Genomic DNA, 13,476 nt, shown 5'->3' on the forward strand with positions numbered 1-13,476 from the left:
TGGTGTATCATTACACCAAGAGTAAGCCTAATTAAGACACCAACCAAGTCACTTTGTGAAGCTCATCATTGAAAAAATAAATTGCTAAGTGCTTTCAGTACTATCCCATAAAATGTACTTTAAAAAATGTGGGGACTAAAGACGAATGCATACTCAATAGTAGAGCACTTGCCTGTTATGCACAAGCCTTGGGGTCAACTCCAGCATGACAATTAACTACTTTAAGTCAATCTAAAGATAAGTCACAGTTTATGAGGAAACACAAAACAAAACAAATCAGAAAGACAAAGACATTGTGAGGAAGCGTTTATTATCAGGATCTGTTTGTAAGTAATATGATGTTATGTTTCTTAAGTCAAACAGGCATGTATACTTTTTGTTTGAGGGAGGATGCCACTGGGGATGGAACTGGGTCGGATATGACACTAGGAAAGTGGTTCACTGAGCCTCAGACAGGTGACAACATACAAGTCAGACAACAGGAGAAAGAAAGAAAAATACACACTAGTTTCCTTTCTTTTCTTGCCATGGTATTTTTTAAAGCTGGGATAGTTGTACCACAGGTGTACCTTATTCAAACAATGTTTTCCTAAGGAATCAATTTAACTCTGATTTCTACTCTTAATGTACTGTCAGCATTTACTCCACTCTTGTAGGAAAAGAACTGTGAAAGAATGAACCCTACCTAGGTCACCAAAGACAGCAATAGTCTATAAGAAATGGATTCAGAATGCTCTTCAGTCTAACAGCCTCACAACTGAGCCATTTCAGCCTATGTATCAACAGTCTTCGCTTGACATGCTGTTTCTACAGGCCTATATTTCTGTTTTTGAAAAAGATTAGCCAATAAAGAATCAGATTTCATTATGATAGGTTTTCCAACAAACTGTGCTGTTTCTCGTCTCTCATCTCCTTCTCTTCTGCCCCCTTTGCTCAGCACTTCTTCCCACCCGTGGCCTTTGTGATGGTTTGAATATGCTTGGCCCAGGGAGTGGCATTAAGTGTAGCCTTGTTAAAAGTAGGTGTGTGTCATTGTGAGTGTGGGCTTTAATATTTAATACCCTTGTCCTAGCTGGCTGGACGTCAGTATTTTCCTAGCAGCCTTCAGATAAAGATGTAGAACTCTCAGCTCCTCCTGCACCATGCCTGCCCGAATGCTGCCATGTTCCTGCCTTGGTGAGAATGGACTGAACCTCTGAACCTGTAAGCCAGCTCCAATTAAATGTTGACCTTCTAAGAGCTGCCTTGATCCTGGTGCCTGCTCACAGCAGTAAGGCTCTACCTGAGGCAGCCTCCTATCTAGTCTCATGGCTTATGTCCACTCTTACATTCCTTTCTTTTTATGCATACAAACATCTGAAGTTAGGAACTTCATATGACAGAGAATATGTAATTTTTGTCTGAATCTGGGTTACTTCATTTAATATACTTTTTAGATCTAACCCTGTTTATGCAATTTCATTTTGCTTTACAACTGAGCAGAATTCTACCTGTATATAAATACCACGTTCTCATTCTTTACAACTGAGCAGAATTCTACTGTGTATATAAATACCACGTTCTCGTTATCTACCCAGTCATGGAGTATTTCTATTTTTCTTAAATAAACATATGAAATGTTTATAAATTTCTATTTTTTGATTAAAAGATTTTTAGGTGACTTGTTTATTTTCTTAGTATATTTGTGTCTGGCTAAATATTTTTTTTTACCTTATTAATCAAATCCATATAACTAAATGAGTGAAATCCTATTCAATCAGTTCTGCAACCTTGATGCAAAGAAAGAAACTCGCAAAGACTTAAGACAAATCTGTTGTGGTCTCTATTAAAGCTTGGTTTAATAGAGATCTACAAGAAAGATTTAAGACAGAGAAGACAGACATAGAAGGATGGACAATTTTGGTTTAAGCGTAAAGACTTGTTACCGCATGAAAGTTCTGCAGTTAAAAGGAAAGAGACAAATACTGAAAGATTTTTTTTTCTCAATGAAAGGCTAGATTGCCTAGAAATAATGCTAATCATCTATTTGGCCTCAGTTTGTGTCATTTTGTGTGAATTCAGAGAGAATAGTTGGACCACCTTCCAAAATGCTGCCCTTGCTGAGTTCTGGCCAGTTCTTTCAGAATCGTAGATACGGTCAGACTGATGTCACTGCTCATCAACTAAGGAAAAGGGCCTACTATGTTTGCTTTTAACAAAATAAAAATGGTAAGACTGCCACAACAGATGCTTTCTGAATTACCTTTCGTAGAGAAGGGCAGCCCCAGAACATCTCTCCTAGTTAGGCTCTTCCTCATATTCAAACTCACTCATTCTGCAATTACAACATAAAGTTCACAATGACCCTTAAAGGGATCACTGATCTCCCTTAGAGAGAAAAGCCTTCTACACTGCAGTCACATTTTACTACCTATGGTGACATGGAGGAACAGATCCAACAAGACATTACGAGAACCCATCTACTGTAATTGCAGTTTCTCGACTATTTTCATAATCCACAGAAATCATGGCAGACATTATCTCCCCACCCCCCACCCCCAGAGACAGGGTTTCTCTGTGTAGTCCTGGCTGTTCTGGACCTCATTCTGTAGACCAGGCTGGCCTCAAACTTAAAAATCCACCTGTCTCTGCCTCCCAAGTGCTGGGATTACAGGTGTGTGCCACCACTGCCTGGCTAATGGCAGGCATTCCTACAGCTTGACTCTCAAAACAGAAACCAGGAGCAGCCAGGTGGTGGGCGCACGCCTGTAATCCCAGCACTTGGGAAGCAGAGGCAGGAGGATTTCTGAGTTTGAGACCAGCCTGGTCTACAGAGTGAGCTCCAGGATAGCCAGGGCTATACCGAGAAACCCTGTCTCAAAAAACCAAAAACCAAACCAAACCAAAAAACAGGAGTAAAATTCCACAGAAAGAATATACGCATACTAATGTTTCAACAAGAAACAATGTTTTCATACATTTTTAAAGAATTCGTTGTGGAAAAAAAGAATTCATTGTGTATAAATAATTAGCAAGTCAATAAAACATAGTTCTAAAGAAATTATTATGCTTCAATTCTCTAACATGCTTGGGGCTCTAAGTACTGTCTTTACCTTTTCTTGTATATCTAAAACACCAAAATTCTTTGGTATTATCTTTGGTCTTACATAAAGATCTTGCTTAATTCAATTAGAGTCGACAAATACTGCCTTTACAATACAGTGGCACCACTGTCTAAATAAGTAAGAATAGATCTCATAACACAGCCATCAAACATCTGAGACCAAGTGTTTTAATGTGGGGTTGAGTTCTCCACATTATAGAGCCAAATATAAAATGAAAATTAGGATAGGGCCTCATACATACTTCCCTGAGTTAAGGAAGATAAGCATTTAAGTTGTGAAGAGCTGTTGTAGTTTTTGTAACATTATGAAATGATATATGAGAGGATCTATCCTCTCATATGGAAAAGGATGCCACATTCAGTCAAGCATGCCTAGTGGCCTTTGCAATTTCAGTTCACTCAGGGGAGGGCTAACTAGCAAGCTGGATTCTGGATTCCAATTTCTGCCTCAGTGTGCTACGGTCTCAGAACGCCTTTCTCTTAATATTTAATCTTATAAATCAATCTATCACTTTACCTTGTTTTCTCTGAAAGCTCCTAATTTTAAAATTTGTATACTTGTTTGGTTTCTGCTTTTCACTAGAAGGAAAATTTGCTGAACACTGGATATTATGTCTTATTTACTTAACAGCAATTTCACATGTGTGGTAGAACCTGAGAGAGGCTCAAAAATACTTGTGTATGAATGAAAAAATGGTTCTGGGAAAGTCAACAAATGTTAACTCAAGCATATTAGACTTAAGTCCACAATTAAAGGTTTGTTTAAAAGATTAGAATATGAGCAGAACACTCATTGTTGATTTTGAATAAAGGCAACTAATAAAATCCTATATATTATTTCACAGAATATCAGAGGCTCAGCAGTTAAACAAGCAAACAAACAGAATGCTCTCTATCAATTTCCCCTCTTCTGAAGCCAACACTATATAGGATATTATGCACATATTAACGGCAATGCCCTTGGCCATATCAAGAACATCAACCTCCATTGTATTACGTCTGTTTTTCTCCAGGATTAGCACATATTCTTAAAGCAATACATATGGAACTGACTTCTAAAGAGTGCGTATGAAAGCTGAGTATTCTCACTAGTAAATTTTATATTCAAATGGTAAAAGCACTAACAGTGAAGACCAGTAACTAAAGAGCAAGGCCAGTTAACACAGTTCCATTAGGTTCATTTTAAATTTTCTTATTCCAATTTAAAATTTGCTCAGCAGTCTGCAAGTAGACATATTTTTTTTAAAAAAGACATTCATTCATTTCAAATCATATCAGAGACATTTGTGAGATGAAAATCTTGAGAGAAAGCTAAGATTACAGCTTCTCTTGAAAAAATATTATTGTACTATCTGCAATGGTTGACTATGGAAGAACAATATTTTGAGAAAGTTGATAACTGCTCTGTTAATATAAAATAAGATGTATATAGTTTACTAATAGTTACTCATATATTTCCATTTTTTTGTTCACCCTTCTTGTACTTCATTCTTTCCTTCTGAGTTCAGCTTCCTTCTATTTTAAGAATGTTTCTTAGAAGCTCCTTTAGTAAAGTATATGGTGATAAGCAACTCAGTCTATCTATCTAAAACTATCATTTCATCTTTAGAAAGGTTTAGCTGTATAAAATGAAGGTTGCTCTCTCCCAGCATTTATAAGTGTCCTTAGGTTTCCACTGTTTCTAGCAAATGTCTTTCCATAGCTGTGGATGGTTCTTAGAGGATGTGCACTACAATGATAATTGAGAACTGTCTTCTCTAGAACACCAACTGCATTGTAAGCCTTCTCATTCTGTTCTTTGTATCTTACTTTCTCTTCATATCTAAATCTTTAACACTAGTACTAATCAATTTCTCAAGACCTACTAATAGTTTCTTCAAAATTCCTTTTTCAAATGCATTTGAAATTTAAATTTCAGGACCACTTTTTCCTCTTTAGAAATTACTCTGCCAAATCTGCCTAGTCATTTTTGCAACTTGTTCTATGCCTATGTTTCAATCTACTTTTAAAGTATTTTTAAGCTGATTTAAATACTAAATTACATACATACATAACAATCTGAAGTTCATGGGGAAAGTTTCCGTCTATTGCTGGTAGTTTTCCTACAATTTTTGAATACAAATTTGATCATATCACAGTTACATTTTTAATAATTCATGTGATGGATATAGAAAGTCACACTGCAGGAACTTCCACTTAATTACTCCTGGACATTTCTTCATCCAGGGTCATGGGAGTATCCATATTCATGACTTCCTGCAAGAGACCTGCGTCTCTCCTTTGTCCTACCTGGTTTCTGTTATCAGAAACTCTGTAAATATTCATATTCTATCTCATCCTTTACGATCTATCTCCTCTGCCATTTCTTATAGGAACCTTGCCTGAAAAACCTTATTCAACTCAGAAGTTTCCTGAAAACCTATCACAATGTTATGCCCAAAGGGGGGAAAAAAAAACTCAACAGCAGTTAAAATATAAACACCTGCCAAGGGTACTAGAGAATAAAATAATCCTACTCTTATTCTAAGTTTTTGTGACTCTAGAGTTTTATTGAGATCACCCTGAAGCTGGGAGGTAGTGACACATGCCTTTAATCCCAGAACTAGGGAGGCAGCTAAAGTACACCACTATCTGGTTTTTAATATGATAAGCACTTATTGAACATTAGGTGTATCAAAGACACTATGCTGGACATGCTTAAATATTACCTTTTGAATACCAACAAAACCCTATAAAGAAGTCACTCATTGTTTTATAGATGTGAAAAGGATATTCTGGCATATTATAATAATAAAGATGCTATACATTAGTGGTGGAATAAAGATATATCATCTTTAACTTAAAGCTACTATTTCTTATACCAACATCATAGCTGCAAGATTATTTAGAATAGCTTAATTACCACATTTGAATAAAGAAAAATATGTGAGCATGAATTGAATATATGACAGATAATAACTATCCCTGTAGCACAAAAAAAACTTTCAGCAAAGCACAATTTATTTATTCAGTGGATTAAATACTATGTAACAACTTGCCCTTATTGTGAAAGAGACCAACAGAAAGTAAAACAAAACAAATACCAACTAATAATAATACTAAAATGGAAGGTCAACTACTGCATATACTAAAATATATGGTGAAGAACGAAGACTTTACAAAACTAAAATATAGCACAGTATTCTCCATTTTCTTTTCTTTTTCCTAAAAAGCTCCTTTAGATAACTCTATTATAATCTTCACAAGGTATGATCTATAAGAACAGGATTCCCTACTCTGTCCCCAGAAGATGGAGAGTTACACACTGCCTACAGGAGATGCAACAGGGTCTGTCTAGAAGAAAAGGAGCAAAAGCCAGAGCACTGAGCCATTTCTCACTTAACCACTAACAACTTTCATCATTTTAAAGTAAATAGCCAATCTATGAAATAAAAGATTTGCTTTAAACATTCCAGGGACTGCTTCAGATTAGAAACATTCAACCAACTTTCAATCACTACAGAAATTATCAATATTTATTACAATTCAGATATTAGAGATGTATGCAGTTTAAAACAAGTAGAAACTCGAAATCATTAATCAAGAAAATAAAAATGAAAGAGAAAACTTATCTTAGCACCCTAAATGTAAAACAGGATAGCTGAAAAGTAGATAAGAATAAATACTGAAGAATCTGGTATGAATTTGCAGAAACTAAGACTTTACTATCCCCACAGGAGAATGTATGAAGTTGGTTAAAGGCATTTACAGTTTATTTTTTAAAAATACAATTAACCACTTATGTGTTTCTTACTGTTTATTAAATCTCCTTCGTAACATAAAGCATGGAGGACCACTTCACAATATAGGAAAGGGCTGGGGAGATGACTCGATGGTTAAGAGCACTTGCTGTTCAATCTTGAGGACCAAAGTTCAGATCCCAGCATCAGCAGTACAAGCCCAGTGTTCTGCAAATGCTGGGTTAATCTGAGGAACCTAACCTCCTTTTGGCCTTTGCAAACTCACTTCTGGGGCTGTATAAATGTGTGCATGCACACACATATACAGAAATACAAAAAAGTAAGTAAGTAAGTAAGTAAGTAAATAAATAAATAAATAAATAAGAAAGAAAGATATCTAACTACAGAACACTAGGAGACCAAAGAGGTCTCTCAGTGGTTAAAAGCACTAGCTGCTCTTCCAGAGGACCTGGGTTCAATTTCCAGCACCTCCATGGTAACTCTTGACTGTATGAAACTCCTAGGCATCTATCTGACACTCTCTTCTGGCTTCCGCTGGACCCAGGCACATATGTGATGCATATGTTCATGTGCAATACCCATTCAAATTAAAAATTATTTTTCATATGTTGATCTTAAATATAGACCACTGAACTAGAAAGATGGTCCAATGGGTAGTGTGCTTGTCAAGCAAGCACAAAGACCTGAGTTCAAATCTCAGAACCCCTGCAAAGCTGACACATGTTTTGTGGGTCTGTAATTTCAATATTCCTAAAGAAAGGTGGAAGGCAGAGACAGCAGCATTCCCAGAAGCTTATGGGGCCAGCTGCAATACAAAGCAATGGTAGAGGTCAAAGGTGAAGACCAACACAGAGGTTGTTCTCTGACCTCCACAACCCATATACACACATGTATTCACATTTACATACCACATACATACCCACACACATATACACACATACATAATTTAAAACATTTTTTAAAATTAATCTTGAAAACATGGAGTATTTGTAATTTTTTCCTTGCACACTTTAAAAACTAGCTGCTTGAGTCTAACTTTTTAAACACAGCAGAAAGACACAGGGCCCTAAAACATTCCTAACCCCATTTCCAAAGGAGGACACTGTTTTGGATTCCACTGGTTTTGATTCGTCTACAATGTTACTGGCCTTTGTTTTGTTTGGCTTTGTTTTTCCTCAGTAAGTAATCAGCAGTAGTCACAACTGTGACCTCCTTCTCTGATTAGTAACACCGCAGTCATTCTTTCCTAACTCCAGTTGTCATCTGATAGCCATCGTTCATCCTAACAGTCACTGGCGAACTACCATACTACAATAGCAGAAACATTCCCAGCAGCTAGCATTTTCTGAGAAATAATTATACAGAGCAACCACGTTAGACCTTGTGGACCCCTAATCTGTCACTCACCTTCGCATTTTTTTAAAAATATAAAACCCAAGCTGGTCCCAGCACTTGAGAGTCTGAGGTTAACAGAGTGAGATTCAGGCCTTGGCCACACTTCAAAACCCTGTCACAAGAAAAATAAAATAAAACCCATTCCTAGCTCAAGGGTCTTATAAAACTTAGCCATAGTGTGACACAAGAACAATCATGTAAGTTCTTTTATTATTCCATTTTGCATATAGAAAATAAAGACAAGAGTGCTGGGTAAATTGCTCAGCAGCTCCTGGCTGGAATCCAACCATACCACAGTTCTCTTAAGTCTCCACTTGAAAGCCCCACATGGCCAGGCGGTGGTGGTACACGCCTTTAATCCCAGCATTTGGGAGGCAGAGGCAGGAGAATTTCTGAGTTCAAGACCAGTCTGGTCTACAGAGTGAGTTCCAGGACAGCCAGGGCTACACAGAGAAACACTGTCTCAAAAAAAACAAAAATAAAAACAAACAAAAAAATCAAAAAACCAAAAAACAAAGCCCCACATACCTTAGTCTTTGGGTTTACTGTTCTTCAATAAAGCAAAGCAAAGCTTTCTTAAATTTATTATTTTATTATATCAGTTACCCAGCATGAGATACAGAAGTGTATAAGGCTGCTATTAAGAACTGTATTGGCTCCATACAAGTGGAGAAGATGTGCGGGTCCCCAACCACTGGAGTGGGGCTGTCCCTAAGGTGGATCCTGCTCCCTAGCTGGGCTGCCTTGTCTGGCCTCGGGATGCACCTAGCCCTGCAGAGACTTCAAGTGCCAGGGGGGCCTCCACCCTCTCAGAGGAGAAGGGGGATAGGGAAGGAACTGTGTGAGGGGTGGACCCGAAGGGGCGAGGGGTAATCAGATGTAAAAGACTTCCTGTCATAGTAAAAAAAAAAAAAGCTTATTATAATATTATCTATTCTAAACAAATGTTCTTTACATTTTCTTCTTCTTTTTTTTTTTATCCCCAGGAGGGAGAGAAAACGTGCAGCTGGTAGATGACAGCAAAGCTGGCTTCACTTAGCATCAACTTTGCTTGGTCAAAGCCCATGCTGAGTAGGTAGGACTTCTGTTTTAGGGACACATTTACATGAACCACGCTGAGCTAAACATGCTTGAGTTAAATTTACACTCATGTCTCTGTTTACTTTAGAGTGGATGAAACGGCAATAATACAGATGCATGTTTCTATTAGTTTTCTCCACAGTACCCTGCATTTGACCACTATTTCTTAATCTTAGCGTTACTGAAATTTTTGAGCATATTTGGAGGCAGGGGTCTGTTTTGTGCTGTGGGATGTAGTATTTCAAGCTTCTAAAAGCTATCAGTGATCTTCTTTTCTCTGACTATAGTTATTTAAAAAAGAAAAATAAACAAACAAGCAAACAAACACAAACCAAAACAAACCCCTCCGATACCAGGCACTAGTATTCCTAACTAGAGGCTGAGACAGGAGGACCAAGGACCAGCCTCGCCCAGGAGTTAGAGCCAGTCTAGGAAGCAGCAATCCCTGTTCTCAGCACTGCTCCAGACATACCCACTTTGTGCTGCACTGTTTACCTACTGTTAGCCAGGCCTCTCCTCTCTAGTTCTGACTCCTAGAGTGCTTCCCACAGCTGTAGAATCACTGCACCTGAGCAGTTTTTGTACAGAAACTGTCTTTGTGTTGAGATGCAAATAATAAAATGACAACTGACTAGGAAAAAGGTGGAAGGTCAAAGCAGGATTTTTGTTAGAATCTGGACACAGGCCTAAGCAAGGGGTGAGGCTGAGGAAATAGAATGGATGCATCACCCACGAGACCTAAGCGATAATCCTCAGAGTGATTACATTTGTCCTTTCAGGACATGCACAGCTATTGCTTCAGTACAGACAACTACTGGAGGGTTCCGGTGTGCCTGCTGAGCTCCAGGAGGGAGAAGATGATTGCTTATGCTAGGATAAGACAGGATATGGATTTGGAAAGTAAAGGGGAACATGTCTTTTCCTTGGGCATGAATAATTTGATATTCCTCACTGAAATACAGGACACAAGAAAATGCCAGATAGCATCAGAAAACAGTAACTGAGGCCATGGGCATGAATATATTAGGCTGTAGAATGAAAGGAAATGGAATCCAGGAATCAAGCCTTCAGGAATCCAACATCTAAGGAAACAAAGGAGACAAAGTAGGAGAGTTAACAGGCAGATGAGAGGAAACAGACATGTGATTTCAGCTTCCAGGGAGGGCAGTTTCAAGAAAGAGAGAGTGGTCAAGGGAGTCAAAGAAGGAAAGTTCTGGGTCAATGTTCTCGGCACTTCACAAACCAGCGGTCAACCCCTCCAGCAAGACTGTGCCGACTGCCAAACAGCACCAACTGGGGACTACGGATTCAAGTAAACAGCACCAACTGGGGACTATGTATTCAAGTACCTAAGCACATAAGAAATAGTTCTTGAAACCATCATACAAACTGAATAGTTTACACATGCAGGAAAGGTCTATATAGAATAATCCATAAATTTGTGTGAAGTAGCCACTAAGAAGTGGAGGAACTATCTTAGGAACTTGTTACTACTTAGATATGATGACGGCTGAGAAAACTTAGCTACGAGGTCTCATTCTTATCTAGTAGCAAGTTGTTCACTCAAAATGTTTAATCAATGGTTGTGGCTTTTGTTTTTTCAATGAGTTTATTCAATCATAAACAACATGGTCCGGTCAGGCCTGATTCTTGGGAAGGGAAAGAAAGCAAGAAGATTAACTATAGCTTTTCTACCTTTGGTAAACAATAATTTCTTTTGCTTTATTTTAAAAGATTTTTATTAGTGTTTGTGTGCATCACATGCTTGTGGGTGGCCAGAAGTGGGTCTCGGATCCTCCGGAGCTTCCTGAGATGGATGATGGGAACCACACTTGGGCCTCTGAAGGGCAGCAACTGTAACTGTCAAGCAAACGCTACAGCTTCTCATTCAGCATTTAAATCTCATATTTTTATTGTTTAAGGCAGGTGAAGCTTAATAGAAAGAAAAGAAATGGAGTATTAAGTTCAAATTCTTGAGCACACACTACTCCCTTTACCCAGGCAACTCAAAAAAATCCTAACAGAAGTTAGCCTAAGTTTTCATTCAGAATATTCCAAGAGCTCCACTGTTACTCCAACACTGCCACACCTGTGCTACGGATGATGTGAGATAAAGCATACTTGGGAACAAGAGAACGATAGGCAGTGTTTGCAGCATATGCTTAGAATGTGATCATTTAGCATGTCTTAGAAAATTACTCATTTATTTATTGTGTGGGTGGACCAGGGCCAGCATGTGGATGGAGGTCAGAGGACAACTTGCTAGGTTGGTTCTGTCTTCCTACCATGTGGGTTTGAGAGACTTGACAGCAAGCATCTTCAGCTACTAAGTCACCTTGACAGCACTCACTCCTAATATATCTTAAAGTATCTAATATATAACCTCCAGGAGTATGGATACATTCAAGAAAAGACTAACTGCTCATCTCAATGTAGCTTCCCCAAATAGCAAATAGCAATTCTGATGTTCAAGATCTCGTAATTTTTGTAAACATGAATAAAGATAGAGCTACAAAGTTCTCAGTAGACTCTGAACAGCAAATTAGATTGACTTCTAAAAATTGTTTGAGTTTTTTCATAATTCAAATCGAGAGAACCAGAAGTAATTAAATACTCCCTAGGCCTCAAGGCCCTATAATCCAAGCACTGGAAGGAAGGAAGGAGGTGGGTCATAAATTCAAGGCTAGACTGGGCTATCTATGGAGACCCTATCTCCAAAGGAAAAAAAGAAAAATACACTCAACCAAAGGAGTATTATCAAGAACAAAAACATACTGACTATGCAGGTATTACATAGTAATAATATTCCTGATAAGCAAATGTAAGTATAAGGTATTTCATTAATGGCCAACAGCTTCTACTTTAGAAAACAGGCTACATTTCTGTGACCATCTCAACTTTTTATGAATCCTACTTCCTTGAACTACTGAACTACTATAAGGCTTCAAATCTTTTCATGCTCAATCTTTTAATAAACATAGACTTGACCAATCTTACTATTCTCTTTCTCTTTTAACCATCATTTAATTCTATACAATGAGACCACTGTGAGGCCCTGGTAGCTAGAGAAGGAAGAGTTTAGTCACAGATACATTTAATGTTTAAAATCACCCCAGCAACTGTTCATATAGCTTCTAAGAAACCTCAAAAAGAAAAGTTAACTCACAGCTCTAAATTGTTTCTATCACCACTTCTCTAGGTATTCTTTCTGATTTTAAAAGTTACTGTTTATTTGATTTTTCTAATTCTGTACACTATGGTTATAATTGAACAATGGTATAAAATGTTTTAAAGACTTAGCATGTCTTTAAATTTAAAGCTATATGGTTCTAAAATAATAAACTATTTAAAACAATGTAAGTTCAATTTCATTTATAGCATAATATCAAAATGTTAAAAATCAATACTAACTTACAAAATTATGACTACACCCTTGGAGGCCTGGAGTCACATTTATTTCGCAGCAGTAACCCTCCATGTGTGAACTGTATGGACGTGCAGGGGACGTTCTGATTAGCAAAGAGAAACAGCAGGGAGTTAGTGACAAGCCATATGCTAGGAACAAAACTGTTCTTGCAATGCGATGGCAGGAGACAGAACACGCAATAAAAGAATGAGAACTCACTTTCCATCTCTCAACGGCAAATGTTTCAATGCACCTGTATCAAAGCTGTTACCAGTAAATCCAGCAGAACTGTATCAGTGACTGCACTGGAGTTCAGCGATCTGGGTGTGACTGTCAGTGATTTCTTCTGTTGACAAATGCCACCCCGAAAAAACAAAAGAGGAAAAACATGCTACTGTTTGACCAAAGGCAAAAGCAAGACAAAATTAGAACAAGTCTCTTACTTGCCTGAGAGTCCTGGTTACATACAGCCAAACAGAAATGGTAATTACCTGCACAATACAAAGGAAGAAGCTTTTTGCCTTTTATTTTGCTGCCAAGTATATAATCTGAAGGATTCTTGATGACTACTGTACCCTCAAATCATGAAACTATTCATGATTCCTAAAAAGCATCTAAGTAAGGTCAAATATTTTTTCAAATATTTAATTTTCTTTCTCTCTCTCTCTCTCTCTCCCTCTCTCTCACACACACACACACACACACACACACACACACACAATTATAATCACATGCATTAAACCAGGTTTTAA

General features: G+C 37.7%; 1 protein-coding gene across 7 annotated transcripts in view; it reads right to left on the minus strand.

Annotated features, from left to right (window-relative positions):
• Pou2f1 (POU class 2 homeobox 1) overlaps positions 1–13,476 on the minus strand; it is a 150,278-nt gene that overhangs the window by 95,431 nt on the left and 41,371 nt on the right. The window contains exon 2 of one of the 7 annotated variants that reach the window (XM_052200799.1): positions 12,944–13,070. The exons of the other annotated variants lie outside the window; for them this stretch is intronic. Within the exon in view, the coding sequence (XP_052056759.1) occupies positions 12,944–12,950 (7 nt within the window). The 5' untranslated portion in view covers positions 12,951–13,070. The remainder of the gene's footprint in view (positions 1–12,943; positions 13,071–13,476) is intronic. 7 annotated transcript variants of the gene reach the window in all.

Source organism: Apodemus sylvaticus, chromosome 12, assembly GCF_947179515.1.
Source record: "Apodemus sylvaticus chromosome 12, mApoSyl1.1, whole genome shotgun sequence".
Taxonomy (NCBI): domain Eukaryota; kingdom Metazoa; phylum Chordata; class Mammalia; order Rodentia; family Muridae; genus Apodemus; species Apodemus sylvaticus.